The 15,152-nt window shown below is 49.4% G+C and overlaps 1 protein-coding gene across 1 annotated transcript in view; it reads left to right on the top strand.

The window, feature by feature from the left end:
• SLC6A16 (solute carrier family 6 member 16) overlaps positions 1-8,369 on the top strand; it is a 17,777-nt gene extending 9,408 nt beyond the window's left edge. The window contains exons 8-11 of the mRNA XM_015418534.1: positions 1,686-1,887; positions 2,959-3,118; positions 4,478-4,640; positions 6,350-8,369. Coding sequence (XP_015274020.1) covers positions 1,686-1,887; positions 2,959-3,118; positions 4,478-4,640; positions 6,350-6,601 — 777 coding nt within the window. The 3' untranslated portion in view covers positions 6,602-8,369. The remainder of the gene's footprint in view (positions 1-1,685; positions 1,888-2,958; positions 3,119-4,477; positions 4,641-6,349) is intronic.
• Positions 8,370-15,152: the final 6,783 nt, after the last annotated feature.

The raw sequence follows: 15,152 nt of genomic DNA, 5'->3' as shown, positions 1-15,152 counted from the left end.
CTGCTCAAAGTCGGCCAGTGAGGGGGAGCTCAACCCCTCCCTAAGCAGCTGATTCCACTGTTGAACAACTCTTAACTGTGAAAAAGTTTTTCCTAAGATCCAGTTTGTCATACCTTACAGGTTGTTGTGCAGATAAAATGGTATAAAGGAGAAACTGCTTCTTCTTCCAGTTCTGCTGCTGCTGCGTCATTGTAGGTTTGCAGCTTACAGATACACACCTGAACAGCATACTTAAGATTGCAACAGCACAGACATTTTGATGCAATAATTCAGAGCAAGAGGTGTCAGTTATCAGATACTGTTAAATAAACAAAATATTGCAAGAGTGGTCTCATTTATGTCAGATCCAGCCCTCATAACAAATGTGTTTGACACCCCTGGGTTAAGAGTGTCTGACTAGGATCCCGGAGACCCAAGTTCGAATCTGTACTCTGTTCTGAAGTTTGCTCGGTGACTTTGGGCTAGTCTTTCAGCCTAGTGTACCTCATAGGGCATAAACTGGAGTTGGAGAGAACGTTTTAAGACACTTTGGGTCCTTATTGCAGAGAAAACTGGGGTATAACTATATAAATAAATACAAACCGCTGATCATCATGCAGCACATGCAAAGTGAATGCTCTCTTTGCATGCAAAAAAACCCCTGGGAACGTCCCCCAGACCAGAGCAAAATAGCCATATTCTTCCCATTGTTAGTCACCATGATGTAATAATGAGAGAGGGACTGTTCTCCAAGGCTGAAGTTTCAATTCTTGCTTAACTTTTATGGCCACTTTATGATCCTTTGTCGATGACATTTGCATTTATGGTCGCCTTGTGTCAATAAATTCCATGCATGGTATAGTATTGTCCTTCAGTGGTGACACGCCACATCACAGCCAAAGTATTTTGAATGCAGACTCCTTCCACTTTTCCAAATATGTCTGTCTCTACCGTTGGGCAAACTCTGCTTTTCCTTAGCCCTGCCTCGCCTGAGTCAGGCTCCTCCTCCTTTCTTGCAGCCTGGCTTTTGGGCTGTTTTCAACCTCTTTTCCCCTCCCTAGGTTGCCTGGTATGTCCATCCATTGAAACATTCATTCAGCACTGCCCCTCCCCTTAAACAAAAGAAAAAGAAGCATTGTTCAGGCAGGGTGGACAAAAGTGGCAGCATGATTGGCACAGGGGCCAGCCAATGTGCACTTTGCCCAGCTGAGCGTGGGAGGTAGCTGGCTCTGTGACGGACAGCGGCGACAGCCAAACCAACACTCTGCAAAGTCATAAGAATTGGTTTCTTTGAGGCTTGATTCAGTTTTGGAAGTTTGTTCCGCTGTCTAAAAAAGGGTGCTTGAAATCCACAGCTAGCTTGGCCCTCAAAGTACATATGTCTGTGTTCAACTAATGCATGCTGGAGGACGTGTCGGAGTCTCCCCCCGCCCCTCACTCTTTGTTTGGATGATTTTGCCTGCCGTTGACTGAGCCCACCAAGGGTAATAGCACAGGGCTGAAAGGGCAGGGAGGACACTAAGCCTTCCTCTGTACCAGCCCTAGCTCTGTGGGACTTCCGGCTGTTGCCCAGGAGTGGCACAAACTCCCAACCTCCTGTGCCAGAGGGCAGCCATTCATAAAGCATTTCCTCCATTTGGTTTACACTTGGCGCGTGCTGAGATGAGTGAATAATTCCCGGGTTCTCCATCTCTTTCTCTCCACAGGATGTGGAAGGCACAGGCCTGGCGTTCATCGCTTTCACCGAGGCCATGACCCTGTTCCCCATGGCCCCATTCTGGTCCGTGCTGTTCTTTTTCATGCTCCTCAACTTGGGGCTGAGCACCATGCTCGGAAACATGCAAGGGATCATCACCCCTTTGATGGACAACTTCCAGAGCCTCCACCGGCGGAGAGCCCTCTTCACAGGTATGGCGGGGCTCAGGAAGGATGGGGCGTGACTGGAGAAAGCAGTGCCCTGCGTACCTCTGCACCTGAGCTATGCTGTTATTTATTTATTTAGCTTATATCCCACCCTATCCCACAAGTGGGCTCAGGGCAGCTCACAACATATAAAAGACAAAATCAACAGAACAAGATGGCAGCTTGCAGGAGAGCCAAGCACGATGAGTCCTGAGGGGCTAGAAGGGATTGTGCCATTTAAGACTTGGGGGAGAGGGGTTGCCCTTTGAAGCACAAAAACTCCCTGCAAGTAGAAAAATTGCACAGCAAGGTGAAGCGAACGAGAATCTTTCTCTCTGATGTGTTGTTCGTTTTCAGAAACAGGAAGAAGGGTTGTTGTTTTTTTAAGTGTGCGGGAAGCATTCAAGAACTAGGTCCCCTTCCCCTGCAGTCTTAAGTGGTACAACCAATGTCTCAGCAATTTCTACCACCTCATTCTACTCTGTGCAGTTAAGAGCCCCCCTCGTGCTAAAAGAGGTGACAGGATTCCAGGTTGTACCAGTTGAAGCCACAGGTGGCTTTTTGAATGCTCTGCCATGTTTCTAAACAAAAAACCTCCTGTCGTAAATTACCACAGGATGGAAAGCTTGTTTCTGTGGGGAAATAGTCAGAAAATGTGATCTGTGCCTCTTGTCTTTTCCACCCCTGGGTTTGAAGTAGCCCAGTCCAGAATTTGAACCCCTCTCCCCTTTTGTGTAACACGTGGGAGGGCTGAGGTTGGTGCTTTCCAGCCTGGGGCATGGCCTCAATTAGAGGCAAGGTTGGCCAGGGCTGACCTCTGATCCCTGTTTTACAGGCTGAGCTATGGATTAATAAGAGTGCGCCTGAACAAGTGCAGAGGGCTCTTTCTTCACCACAACCAGTCTTTGCACAGAGGTGGATTTAGGGGGTAGGGACATCCAGGCAGGATGTGATTCCCAAGTAGACTGGTGCCCCAGCATTTATTTTCCGTATTCCTTGTGTGTTTCTGGTGGATGGTGGGGTCTCTGCTATCCGGACTGCTGACGTGGGGCCTCCTCTCCCTTCTTCTCCCCGCAGTGTTATGCTGCGTAGTTGGATTCCTGTTCGGCCTGCTTTTCGTTCAGCGCTCTGGCAGCTACTTTGTGGCCATGTTTGACGACTACTCAGCCACCTTGCCCCTCCTGATTGTCGTGGCTTGTGAAGCTTTTGCCGTGGCCTGGGTCTATGGGGCTGACAGGTACGTTTCTACCCTGCCTCCCAACTGTGTCCAAGCATCTGCCAGTCTGACCTTTCTCTTTTGATTGGTGGAGAGTCCACGCAGTTGCCTCGGAGTGTGCCAGACATCATTGTCTTTCCGTTTGATACCCTTTGCCCTGTTGGCTCAGTGGCAGAGCACTTGCCTTGCATGCAGAAGGTCCCAGGTTCAATCCCCGGCATCTTCAGTGATATAGCATCTCAAGCCATAGGGCGGGAAAGGCTTCCACTTTAGACCCTGGAGAGATGCTGCTGGTCAGAGCAGACAATACCAAGCGAGGTGGCCTGGTGGTCTCTCTCTGTATAAGGCAGCCTCATATGGCTTTTGGGGTTTAGCTGTCACCAGGGGTCATTTCGTAGAAAAAGAGGTGCAGAAGCTCATTAGCATAACTCATTAACATAACTCATTTGCATATGCCATATCCCCTGCAGATCTGTCCTCACAGAGGAGGGAGAGCTTGTACCTGAATAAAACTTGGTCTTAAAGGTGCCTCTGGACTGTTTTGGACCGGGGGGCCGGGGGGAGCTCTACAACTTACCTAGCTGCTTCTTGCTCTGACTGAGGGCTGCTGGGAGCAGGGGGTGGGGCTTGTTGCATGTGCCCGCCCCCTGGGCTCTTTACTGCCGGAGCTCCGCTCCTGTGCGCTCCTGCAGGAAATGACCCCTGGCTGTCACGCATCTGCTTTGCATGGAGAAAGTCTCAGGTTTGGTCCAGAGACATCTCCCATTAAAGGATTTAAGGCAGGAAGTGCTGGGAAAGACCCTTCTCTGCCTGAGATCCAGGGGGAACACTGCTAGTTAGAGTAGGTAGTACTGAGCTAGATGGATCAGCTCTGGGTAAGTGTCTGGAAGTTACCTGCCTGGCTATCACTAGGCTGCCTGCACCCGTTTCCCCGCCAGTCAGCTGGCGGCGGGGGGGGGGAGGCTAGCTACTGCCACAGGACAACCACAAGCCCTTGCCTCAGCCCAAAGTTGCCATTGGCCAGTTGCTCCATGACCCTGGGGGGTGCCTCAGTGTCTGTCCCGCCCCCAGAAGTGGGACACAGCCAACTGGAACATTGGAGTGGTCACTATGGCAACAAGGGCCCAACAAGACTGGGTAGTCTCACAAGGCCTGGGGGGTGGGGGTAGGCCTTATATAGGCCGAGGGCTGAGGAGGACTCCCCGGTCAACTCCGGTGGCACCCAAAGAAAGGGAGCTGAGGCAGCCAGGAGGGAAGAAAAGACACAGGGCGAAGCCCCAGAAAAACGCCTTCCTTCCCCGGTGAGGCAAAGCAGGAAAGGTAGGCCTGCCCCATCCGGCTGCTTCATGTGTTGTTGTTGTTCCTTCCTTCTGACGCCAGGTTCCTAGACGACATAGAAGCCATGCTGGGCTGGCGGCCTTGGTGCATCTACAGCTACATGTGGCGCTTTATTAGCCTGGCATCAATGCTGTGCCTGCTGCTAGCGAGCCTGGTACGCATGTGTTTGAGTCGCCCAACCTACCAGGCCTGGAACAAGGAAGAGGTAAGCCCCCACCCAGTCCTATCCCTTCATGGTTCCAGCCAATAACAATAAGAGAAGGGGTAGTTTACTTATTTGGAAGAGTCGTGTCCCGGTGGTGGTGGTGGTGGTGGGAAGTGCCGTCAAGTCACGGCTGACTTGCCCTGACCTGGATAGCCCAGGCAAGCCCGATCTCATCAGATCTCGGAAGCGAAGCGGGGCCGACCCTGGCAAGTACTTGGATGGGAGACCTCCAAGGAATACCAGGGCCAGGACGCAGAGGCAGGCAATAGCAAGCCACCTCTCTGAAAAATGTCCTGGCCCCACTAGGGGTCGCCAGAAGTCACTGTGACTTCCAGGCTCACAACCACACACACACACACACACAATACCAACAAGAAAAAGTCACAGCTGACTTACAGCAATCCCTGGTGGGGTTTTCAAGGCGAGAGACGTCCAGAAGTGGTTTGCCAGTGCCTGCCTCCATGTCACAACTAGGGGATGCCAGCCTCCAGGTGGGACCTGGGGATCCCCCTGGCATTACAGCTCATTTCCAGACCACAGAGATCTGTTCCCCTGCAGAAAGCGGACTCTGGCATTCTACCCCACTGAGGTCCCCGTCCTCCCCAGGCTCCACCCTCAAATCTCCAGCAGCTTCCCAGCCTAGATCTGGCCACCCTCCCCTCCCCTCCCCTCCCCTCCCCCATTCCCTGCCAGTGGTCGGGGGGACCTGGCAACTCAAACAACCCTGTACTTCTTTGGATGTCTCCCATCCAAATACCGGCCAGGGCTGAGCCTTCTTAACTTCCGAGATCTGTTGAGATCGGGCTAACCTGGGCTATCCAAGTCAGGGTCATAGTCATATCCATTTCGTAGAAAAAGAGGTGCGGGAGCTCATTAGCATAACTCATTAGCACAACTTATTTGCATATGCCACACCCCCTGACATCACTGGAAGTGTGTCAGAAGGCAACACCCACCGCTCAGGCTCCACTGGACTCTTTTGGGTGGCTAGCTATTGGGGGGGGGGAGAGGAACGTGCAGATCTGTCCCCGCAAAGGAGAGAGAGCTTGTACCTGAATAAAATCTGGTCTTAAAGGTGCCACTGGACTGTTTTGGACCGGGGGGCAGGGGCTCTGCAACTCACCTGGCTGCTTCTTGCTCTGACTGAGGGCTGCTGGAAGCAGGGGGTGGGGCTTGTTGCATGTGCCCGCCCCCTGGGCTCTTTACTGCCGGAGCTCCGCTCCTATGTGCTCCTGCAGGAAATGACCCCTGGATATCCTACCTTCCCGATATTAAAATGGCATGTGAGGCAGCTCATACCATGATTTTTAGAACATTATAAAATTATATTACAAGAGGTTTCTTTTTTTCCGTGTAGCCCCTCTTTGTTGGCTCTTTGCTGGGCCCACTGGGTCCAACCATCTCTGCCTGTTTTCAGGGCGGCTGCTTCTCCTTATATCCCATTGAAGCCCCTCCCCTCCCCAAACCCCATGCTCCTCAGGTTCCACTCTCAAAATATCCAGTTATATATTATTTTTAAGTATAAGCATCATGTGTGCCCGACAAGAAAAAAAATTGCCCCACAAAACGAAAAATCCTGGCTACGGCCCTGACTGAGATGCATTTAATGAAACAATAATCTATTAGAAACCAGCACTGGACCACCACTCTATATTCCAAGTCTCACCAGATGGGCTCTGTTAATTTCGATTGTCGGTGTCTCTTCACAGGCAGATAAGCAGCAACTGGAATACCCGCCCTGGGCTCTGGGTCTTCTCGTAAGTCTCATGGTTGTGGCCGCCCTTCCCATCCCGATCATGTTTGTCCGGCAGTTGTTGCTCGAGCGGCTGGCTCCGGCAGTACCACCTGTGCCCCCTAAGGAAGAAGACGACGGGGAGGAGGAAAAAGAGAGCCCAGCTGATCCCGATTACCAAAGTAATGGGTACCTGCCTGTTCGGACAGAAGAGAGGCAGGACTTCTAGCTGGGATGTACCCCGTGCAAATTGTGACCCATCTGAGCTGCCAAACCGTCCTCATCTTGGATAGATCCACCGCTGTGTTTTTCCTCTCCAGCCTCAGGCTCACTGATATCAGGGCTGGTGTTTGTTTAGACCCTTCTGGTGCTATTTGTCCAGTGGATGGGTGCCAAAGATGGGGCAAGCCAATGAAAGAGGAAAACAAAAATGGTTTCCTCAGCTGATCTCTCTGAACCCACTGAAGACCAACTGCGGCTTAAGACACGAAGACCCTGAAGGCAAGTGAAGAGGACTCGAGGGACTTCAAAATAATCAAAAGTGATGTGCAGGCAACCCGAGGTGAACTGAGATTTGAAAAGCTCAGTGAGTCAGCTTGCAGCTCACGCTACAGCCGCAGAAGTCTCTGTTTGCTTCCCAGAAGATGCCTCCGCTGGGTCCTAATACCTCCGTGAATACTGAGGCGCAAGACTTACAAGATTTTGCCAACTGACCTTGGGAGGTTAAAGGGTAGAAGAGTAGTGTGAGAATCATCAGGACCCAAGAAGGGAAAGGACGATCCAAGACCTGGTGGGGGTTTGTCTCTTTTTGTTCGAGGACCTGTTACAATGGCAGCCCACATTCACTCCTCTCTGCCTCCATTCCTCCCTCTGTTCCTCCTGCCCAGGTCTGTATTAAAGGGTAGACACCTTAGGTGCAGGGAGCTTTCTGTTTATTGCCAGTCTGGTGACACCAGATACCCTGATGGCACTCTGTAGTTATTATTTTCCAGAAATTGAGCAAGGGCTCAGGCCACTGGGAGGGAGATCAAAATATGCCAGATGACGGGCTTTCTTTGTCTGCCTCCTCTGGTACACGGCTAACAATATTATGGCCAGAGCACCCTGGAAATAAGACTGAGTTTGGGGTCCATGGCAGGGGAAAGCCAGGACCCAGCAAAAGATGTTGTCAGGTTTAAGGTCTCTGAAAGCGAGCTCGGCGACTGAAAGAGCGAGCCCGTGGATGAAAAGTCCACAGTTGTTGCCTCAGCTCTGCCACAAGCGTACTGGACGGCTTCTGGCCAGCAGTTATTTAAGAAGAATAGCCATGTTGGATCAGGCCGATGGTCCATTTACTCCAGGGACCATCTTTACCACGGTGGCCAGCCAGGTACCCCTGGGAAGTCCACTAGTTGTTGACTGCTCCCCAGCCTCTGACAGTCAGAGGTATTCTGCCTCTGGACCTGGAGGTACAGTTTGCCAGTCGTGGCTAATAGCCAACAGTAGACCTATCCTCTTTAAACCAGTCCAGTCCCCCCCCCCTTCCAAAAGACCTGTCTGTCACCGTCAGGCAGTGAGTCCTACAAGACAGTAACCCATTTTCCGAACCAGCTCTTCCTCTTGTCTGTCAGATCTACCATCCATCAGTTTCATACACTGATCCTGACTTCCAGTATTATGGGAGAAAAGTTAATCTCCCTGCTTTCTCTCTACCGTGCATAATTTTGTAGATCATGTTGCTTGCCACCATGCTTCAGTTGGCTTTCTTCTGCTGTAAGCCCCCACATACACATGCTTCTGCCTTGCTTTGTAGGACCGGTGCTCCAACCTCATAATCATTTAGTTGTCCTTTTTTGCACTTTTTTCTTGCTCTGCAGTATCCTTCTTGCTATAACAACCGAAATTGTTACTGTATTCCATATGTGGCCACACCAGGGAATGGGAGAAATGTGTTACGATTAGGGATGCCAACCTCCAGGTGGTGGCTGGAGATGTCCTGCTGTTACAGCTGATCTCCAGGCGACAGAGATCAGTTCCCCTGGAGAAAATGTCCGCTCTGGATGGTGGACTCTATGGCATTATCCCCCATTGAAGTCCCTCCCCTCCCCAAACCCTGCTTTTTTCGGGCTCCACCCCTAAAATCTCCAGGTATTCCCCAACCCGGAGCTGGCAATCCTAGTTACAATAGTCGTGGTTTTATTCTCATTCCTCGGGTCAACCTACCCTGGGCCATCTGTGATTAGGAGGACAACAGCATTGATTTGCCTTCCCTGGCTGTCATATGGCCCATTGGCAGAATGTATACAAAGTGCTTTGAACATGCAAAAGGCAGCATAAAAATCTTGCTGACGTTCCTTTGTTAGGCGGAATAACCCAGGATGTCCTTTAGATGTTTCATCAGTGGGGGGGTTATAATGGCCAAGAGGAGGAGAGGAGGTCTCCTGATACTTAGAAATCTCAACCAATCAGAGGTTGGAGAACATGATACTCACACCCATCCAGCGAATGGGATAGGGTTGGGAAGTTATGGTGTGTGAGACACCGAAAGCGATTGGCTGAAGGTGAAGCCAGCAGGGTTGCCGTCTGCCTCTGCAGGGACCTGAGGCAGGGTGGCAGATTTGCTGCCTGGTGTGAGTGACCCTTCCTCTGCTGCCTGCATATTATATGCAAAAAAAAAAAAAAAATTGCTGTAAATCTCCCGTGCTCTCCCATCCAAAGGAAATGAGAGCCAGAAACTTATGGGTGGGGAAGCAAGGAGCGTGGAGCAGTATTTACTAGCAGATATGCTAATAATAATAGCCTTGGGTCCTGCCAAAACTTATGACTGATAGAACAACTTCCATCAGTGGACCAGCTAGATTCAAGTCCAGGAGCAACGTAGAGAACCACAAATTTTCAGGGTAGAAGCTTTCCAGAGTCAAAACTCCCTTCGTGTCTAAGGTGCTACTGGACATGACTCTTAACTGTTCTACTGCAGACCAACATGTTGGTTACCCTCTGAAACATCCATCAGTGGACTGTGACTTCCTTCCCTCCCTCCCCCAGGGTTGCCAACAGGCTTGAAGAAAAACGTCCGGTCCATTTTTAATAGAAGCTTAACACGTGGAAAGGCACAGTTGAAGTTCTTCAAGAGATGGAGGGAAAGAACATCCTACGTAGACAGAATATTTTTCTTCTAGGCAGCTGGGGACCTTAGCTCCCCCTTCCCTCTGTAGCCCAAAACGCTCCTTGAAACTCTGGGAGACTCCCTAGGAACAGCATGATGGGGTGGGGAGTCAGATGTCTGTCGCAGGAGGGGGAATCAGCAAACATCATCCCAGCCATGGAAATGTTAGGCAGGATCCAAGCCCAATAGTATCTGAGTTACAGTCAGGGCTTTGACTACAAATTACATGCAAACAATGGGGAATTTCAGACAGGCGATAGATTCCGGAAGGGAACCGGTTCTCAAACGGGTTCTGGTCTGTCATTTCAGACAGAACCCATTTGAGAACCGGTTCCCTTCCGGAATCTATTTGCCATTTCATACACAAACGCTTCAGTCCCGTTTAGGAACCGGGACTGAAGCGTTTTACCTGTCATCCACTTCCAAGTGGTCTCCAGTGCCCTCTCCCGGTTCCAATACGCTTTTTTCCCGCCTTTTTTCACCCGTGTGGGCGATCGGCTGGGGTTTTTTTGAACGTTCGATTTACAGCATTATAGCGGAATAGCATTATATCAATCCCATTGGAAAGCATGGAGTGTTTTGTTATACTGCTATAGCGCTATAAATGAACATTTTTTTAAAAAAATCGCTCACCGGCGCAGGAGGAAAACGGCGGAAAAACAAAGCTGTGCAAGTCTGAAATGCCAAACTGCTTCTGATCTGGTTCATTTCCGGTAGGGGCAAGCCCTGTGTGAAATGGCAGCCCTGTACTGGTTCACTTCAAAACGGATGATTGCCGGCTTGAAACCAGGTGAAACTGGGTAATGTGAAATTCCCCAAAGGTAAGAAAAGCTTACCAAGCTGCTTCCAAGCTGCAAAGCAGCATGGGGGAAGGAGCAATTTTGAAGGAGAGACGCAACAAAGGGGGAGCTTAGCCTGGTCTCTGCTTACTCCTTATGTCCTACAACAATGCCCCTTCCACCATGAACTTCCCGATGTGTTTTATGGAGAAGTTTTAACAGCATGTGAAGAGCCCTGCTGGATCAGACCAGTGGTCCATCTTGTCCAGCATCCTGCCTCACATAGTGAGTGGCCAGCTGGTTCCTCCGGAGGCCCAACAATGGGGCATAGAGGCTGAGAGCTTTCCCTTCATAGGTTTACTGCCTCTGGATATGGAGGCTCCCCTCAGTCACCATGGCTAGTAGCCACGAATGGGACCCATCCTCCATGAATCTGCCTAATCCACTTTTAAAGCGGTTTATTCCTGTGGCCATCACTACATCCTCTGGCAGCGAATTCCACATTTTAATCACTCTGAGTAAAGAAGTGCTTCCTTTTGTCCGTCCTGAACCTAGTGCCCATCAGTTTCATTGGATGCCCTTGAGTTCTAGTGTTATGGGAGAGGGAGAAAAATGTCTCTTTGTCAACTCTCTCCACCCCATAATTTTATAAACCTCTATCATGTCCTGTGTTCCCTCTAAGCTGTGGAGTCTTGTGAGCAACAATTCTACTTTGTGAGCTAGTGGCATTAAAGTTATGAGCGAGCGATTTGGCTACTGCATAAATTAGTCTGCTCTGGAGCCATCTTTCCTGAGCTAAGACAAAAATGTGTGAGCCAGAGGCTAAAAACCTATGAGCTAGCTCACACTAACTCAGCTTAGAGGAAACACTCATGTCCCCCTTTAGTTGTCTCTTTTTTAAACGGAAACGCCTCAGACTCTTCAGGCTTTCCTCAGAGGGGAGGGGCTCTAACCCCCCTAATCCTCTTGGTCGCCCTCTGTCCTTTCTCCAGCTCTGCGATGTCTTTTTTGAGATATGGTGACCAGAACCGTACACGGTATTCCAAATGAGGCTGCACCACAGATATATGCAGGGGCTTTATAATATCAGCCATTTTGTGTCTTTTCCTATACGGGGCACTGGATTCCGACCCCACTACCAGATGCTGTGCTTTTTCTGTTCATGTGTGCACCGAACCTCCCCTGAACGTGCAGAGCAAGTTTCCTTTAGGGGACCCAATATGGTGTTATGGTTAAGAGTATGAGACTGGAACCCCATTGGCCATGAAGCCCAGAGGACCCTGAAACAGTCGCATGCTCTCAATGAGCCCACCTCACTGGGTGGTTGTGAGGGTAAAGTAGGCGAGGGGATGATAGAACATGCATGCCACCAACCTTGGGAAACAATGCTACACAATTACTGTTTTACTGCAATAGGTCAAATTTCTGAAGGGGACACTAAATTGAAAGGCACCTGTCTGTGAAATGGGATTTCTGGGTTTCAGATCAAGATTACAAATGGCCAAATGAGTAGGCTGATGCCAGTGAATCCAGTCCTAGTTCTTCCACATTTTTAAGCCAGTTATTCTTTCTCATGGACTATAGAGGACCTAACTTCTTCTTTTAATGACAGCTAAATGTGTATTAGACATAGAGTGACGGTCCAGACTGGGGTCTTTCCTGATACTTTGGTATGGTAAAGTAAGGGACAATCTAATCGTAGGGAAGATCACCTACCTCACAGGGTGTCTGTTGTGGGGAGGGGAAGGGAAAGGATTTTGTAAGCTGCTCTGAGACTCCTTTGGGTAGTGAAGGGCGGGGTATAAATCCAATCTCTTCTTCTACTTCTTCTACATGTATTGTTTCTAATGGGGAGGGAATAGATATGTTTTTAGCTACATGGACTAGAAGATCTGTAGGCCCAACTTCTCACCCTGTAAATCATCAGTTTCCACGTATTAAAAATTTCACTCAAGATCCTAATTTGAGGGGAGGGAGTTTCATATTTGTCTTCTGAGCTGGGGCTTATCGTTCCAGATCCAGAGAACGCTTTTGTGGAGTGGGAATAACAGGCATACATTGGATGTGTATCTCAGTGTGGAAGCCCACCTTCTGCATTGTTTTGCTTTGGCAGCAAAATGTGTTCTGATGTATACCGCTACTCACACTTTTAGCCATGTGTAAACTGTCGTGCCTAAAGTGGGATTGGGGCATCTGTCTTCTTCATAGAAGGGTATTTATTGAGTTTGGGCTTGTTTTTCTCTTGTCTGTGCCTTAACATTGTGTTTTTAAGTGCTGTTTAAATATTTGTACTTTGTTTTGAAATGAAAAATATTGTAAAAGCTTTATTTTATTTTTTTGCTGGCGAGCGCAGTAATTTAATCACATGTGGTTCATTGGATGCTGGCCTGGGAAGACATGACTTTCAAAATGTGTGTGCAGCTGTTGTTCGGCTGAGGGAGGGAGGCTTGGTAAAGCCATATTCGACCAGCCTCAAGTCTCCCATGTGCAAAATTGAATTAATAAGGACCTGCTTCTCAATGAAAGGTGTTTGGTACATTCAGTGCTGCTATGCCAGTAGAGTTAACACTGTTGAAGGGGCAGAGATGGTGTTCTAACACCAGAACAAAATTCATAATGTACTTCCCTGCAGATAAGAACATTAGAGCCCTGTTGGATCATACCAGTGGTCCATCCAGCATCCTGTCTCACACAGTGGCCAACCAGTTCCTCTGGAGGGCCAACAACAGGGCATAGAGGCCAAGACCTGGTGTAGCCTCCTGGCTCTGGGATTCAGAGGTTTACTGCCTTTGAATGTGGAGGTTCCCCTCAGTCACCATGGCTAGTAGCCACTGATAATTCCCTTTTACAGCTATTCCTGTGGCCATCACTATATCCTCTGGCAGCGAATTCCACATTTTAATCACTCTGTTCTGAATCTGCTGTCCAGTTCTAGTATTTTGGGTGTCCTGTTTGTCAGCTATCTCCGCCCCCAAAAGCAGCACTTGTTGAATGTTTGTAAATTACACAGTTATTTAGAAGCCTAAAGCCTCAACAGGAGAACAAGGAAGCAACTTCAGTGTTGTTGTTTTTACCATGATGAGAACAAAGTGTGCCAGTTAAATCTTCCAGTGTTCCCTTTGGCTTTGTAGCTCATGAAGCAAAATATGCTCACATAACAGTCAACAGAGGTGGTTTATTGGGGGGGGGGGGCTGATAATGCATTGTTCCTAAGCATGGGGGATTTATGTCGAGAGTTCAAAGAATAAACTGTGTAATTAAAAAGAGTCAAATTTGTTTCTGGGATTTTATCTGTAAATGTTTTCATGTCAATTAAAGATGAAAGGACTAAACCCTCTCTAGATTTTTTTTAGAGAGGTTAGACACTACTTGTCCTGGTTCCTGTGTGAACTGTATAAGATCAGAGCAGCACCCATGTGGTCAAACCAGACAAATTTATTGTTCTTTCTTACTAATAAAAAAAAAGTTTGCGATGTTTATTCCTCTTGTCTTTTTTGGAAGGTGGGTAAATCACTGTGCTGCAGATCTCTCTTGTACTGCAGGGCAGATTGGCCATTTTATAGCTCAAAATCAGAGGTCATTTCGGGGGGGATCGCGGGGGAACATAGTTCCCCTGGGGTGAGGTACAGGGGGGCAGGGCACATGACGAAGCCCCGCCCCCCGCTTCCGGCCCTCATTCAGCCAGGAGGAGGCAGGAGAAGAGGGAGGGTAAGTTGCTTCCTCCCTGCCTCTCCCCACCCCTGCCTGCCTGGGGCCAGGGGGGGCCTTCGCGGGGCTTCCTTGCACTCCCACCGGCCTTGCAGGTCCACCGCCGGGCCCCTCATGGGGCTCGGCAGTGGAGCTGCAAGGCTGGCACCGGCGGCCGGGACCGTTGGGGGCGGGGTGTGTGGCCTTATGACACATTTCCGGTGATGTCAGGAGGTGTGGCCTTATGACACACTTCCGGTGATGTCAGGGGGTGTGGCATATACTAATGAGTTATGCTAATGAGTTCCCCTAGCTCTTTTTCTACAAAATGACCCCTGCTCAAAACTATAAATTTTCCCACAGAAGTCACACACATTTCATGCATAGGATTAAGTGGACTGTACTTCATGAGTTTGTTTCATAGTTAAATATACGGTCCTCTGTGCATTGAGCTGGAAATGTCATTGAACACATGGGAACTTACATCCAAATAACAACTTTTGCTTGAACAATTTACAAGGGCTGCCCTGCCAATAGGGATGCCAGCCTCCAGGTGGGACGTGGGGATCCCCCAGAATCACAGCTCATCTCCAGACAACAGAGATCAGTTTCCCTGGAGAAGATGGATGCTTTGGAGGGTGGACTCTATGGCATTGTACCCCACTGAGGTTCCAGTCTTCCCCAGGCACCATCCCCAAATCTCTTCCCATCCTCGATCTGGCAACCCTACCCTTTCACCCCCTGTCAGTGGCTAGAGAGGACCTGGCAACCCTACCACCAGAAAGGGCAAAGAGGGGATGTAGTTCCATGATACAGTATGCAGAAAGTCCCAGGGTTGATCACCGGCATCTCCAGTGTAAAGGATCAGGTAGTAGGTGATGAAGCAGTTCTCTATCCTAAGACCCCAGAGAACCACCGCCAGTCTGAATGGACAAGACTGACCTTGAGACCCTGTTTCAGTTTAAGGCAGCTTCATGAATTGTGCAAGAGTCCAGTAGCCCCTTAAAGGTAAAGGTTCCCTTGCTCGAAAGCCAGTCGAATCCGACTCTAGGGTTGTGGTGCTCATCTCCGTTTCAAAGCCGAAGAGCCAGCGCTGTCTGAAGACGTTTCCGTGGTCATGTGACCGGCATGACTAAACACCAAGGTGCACGGAACGCTGTTACCTTCCC

This window comes from Gekko japonicus, unplaced genomic scaffold, assembly GCF_001447785.1.
Source record: "Gekko japonicus isolate JY-2015 unplaced genomic scaffold, Gekko_japonicus_V1.1 scaffold299, whole genome shotgun sequence".
Taxonomy (NCBI): Eukaryota; Metazoa; Chordata; class Lepidosauria; order Squamata; family Gekkonidae; genus Gekko; species Gekko japonicus.
This window is presented reverse-complemented; position numbering and strand designations above follow the sequence as displayed.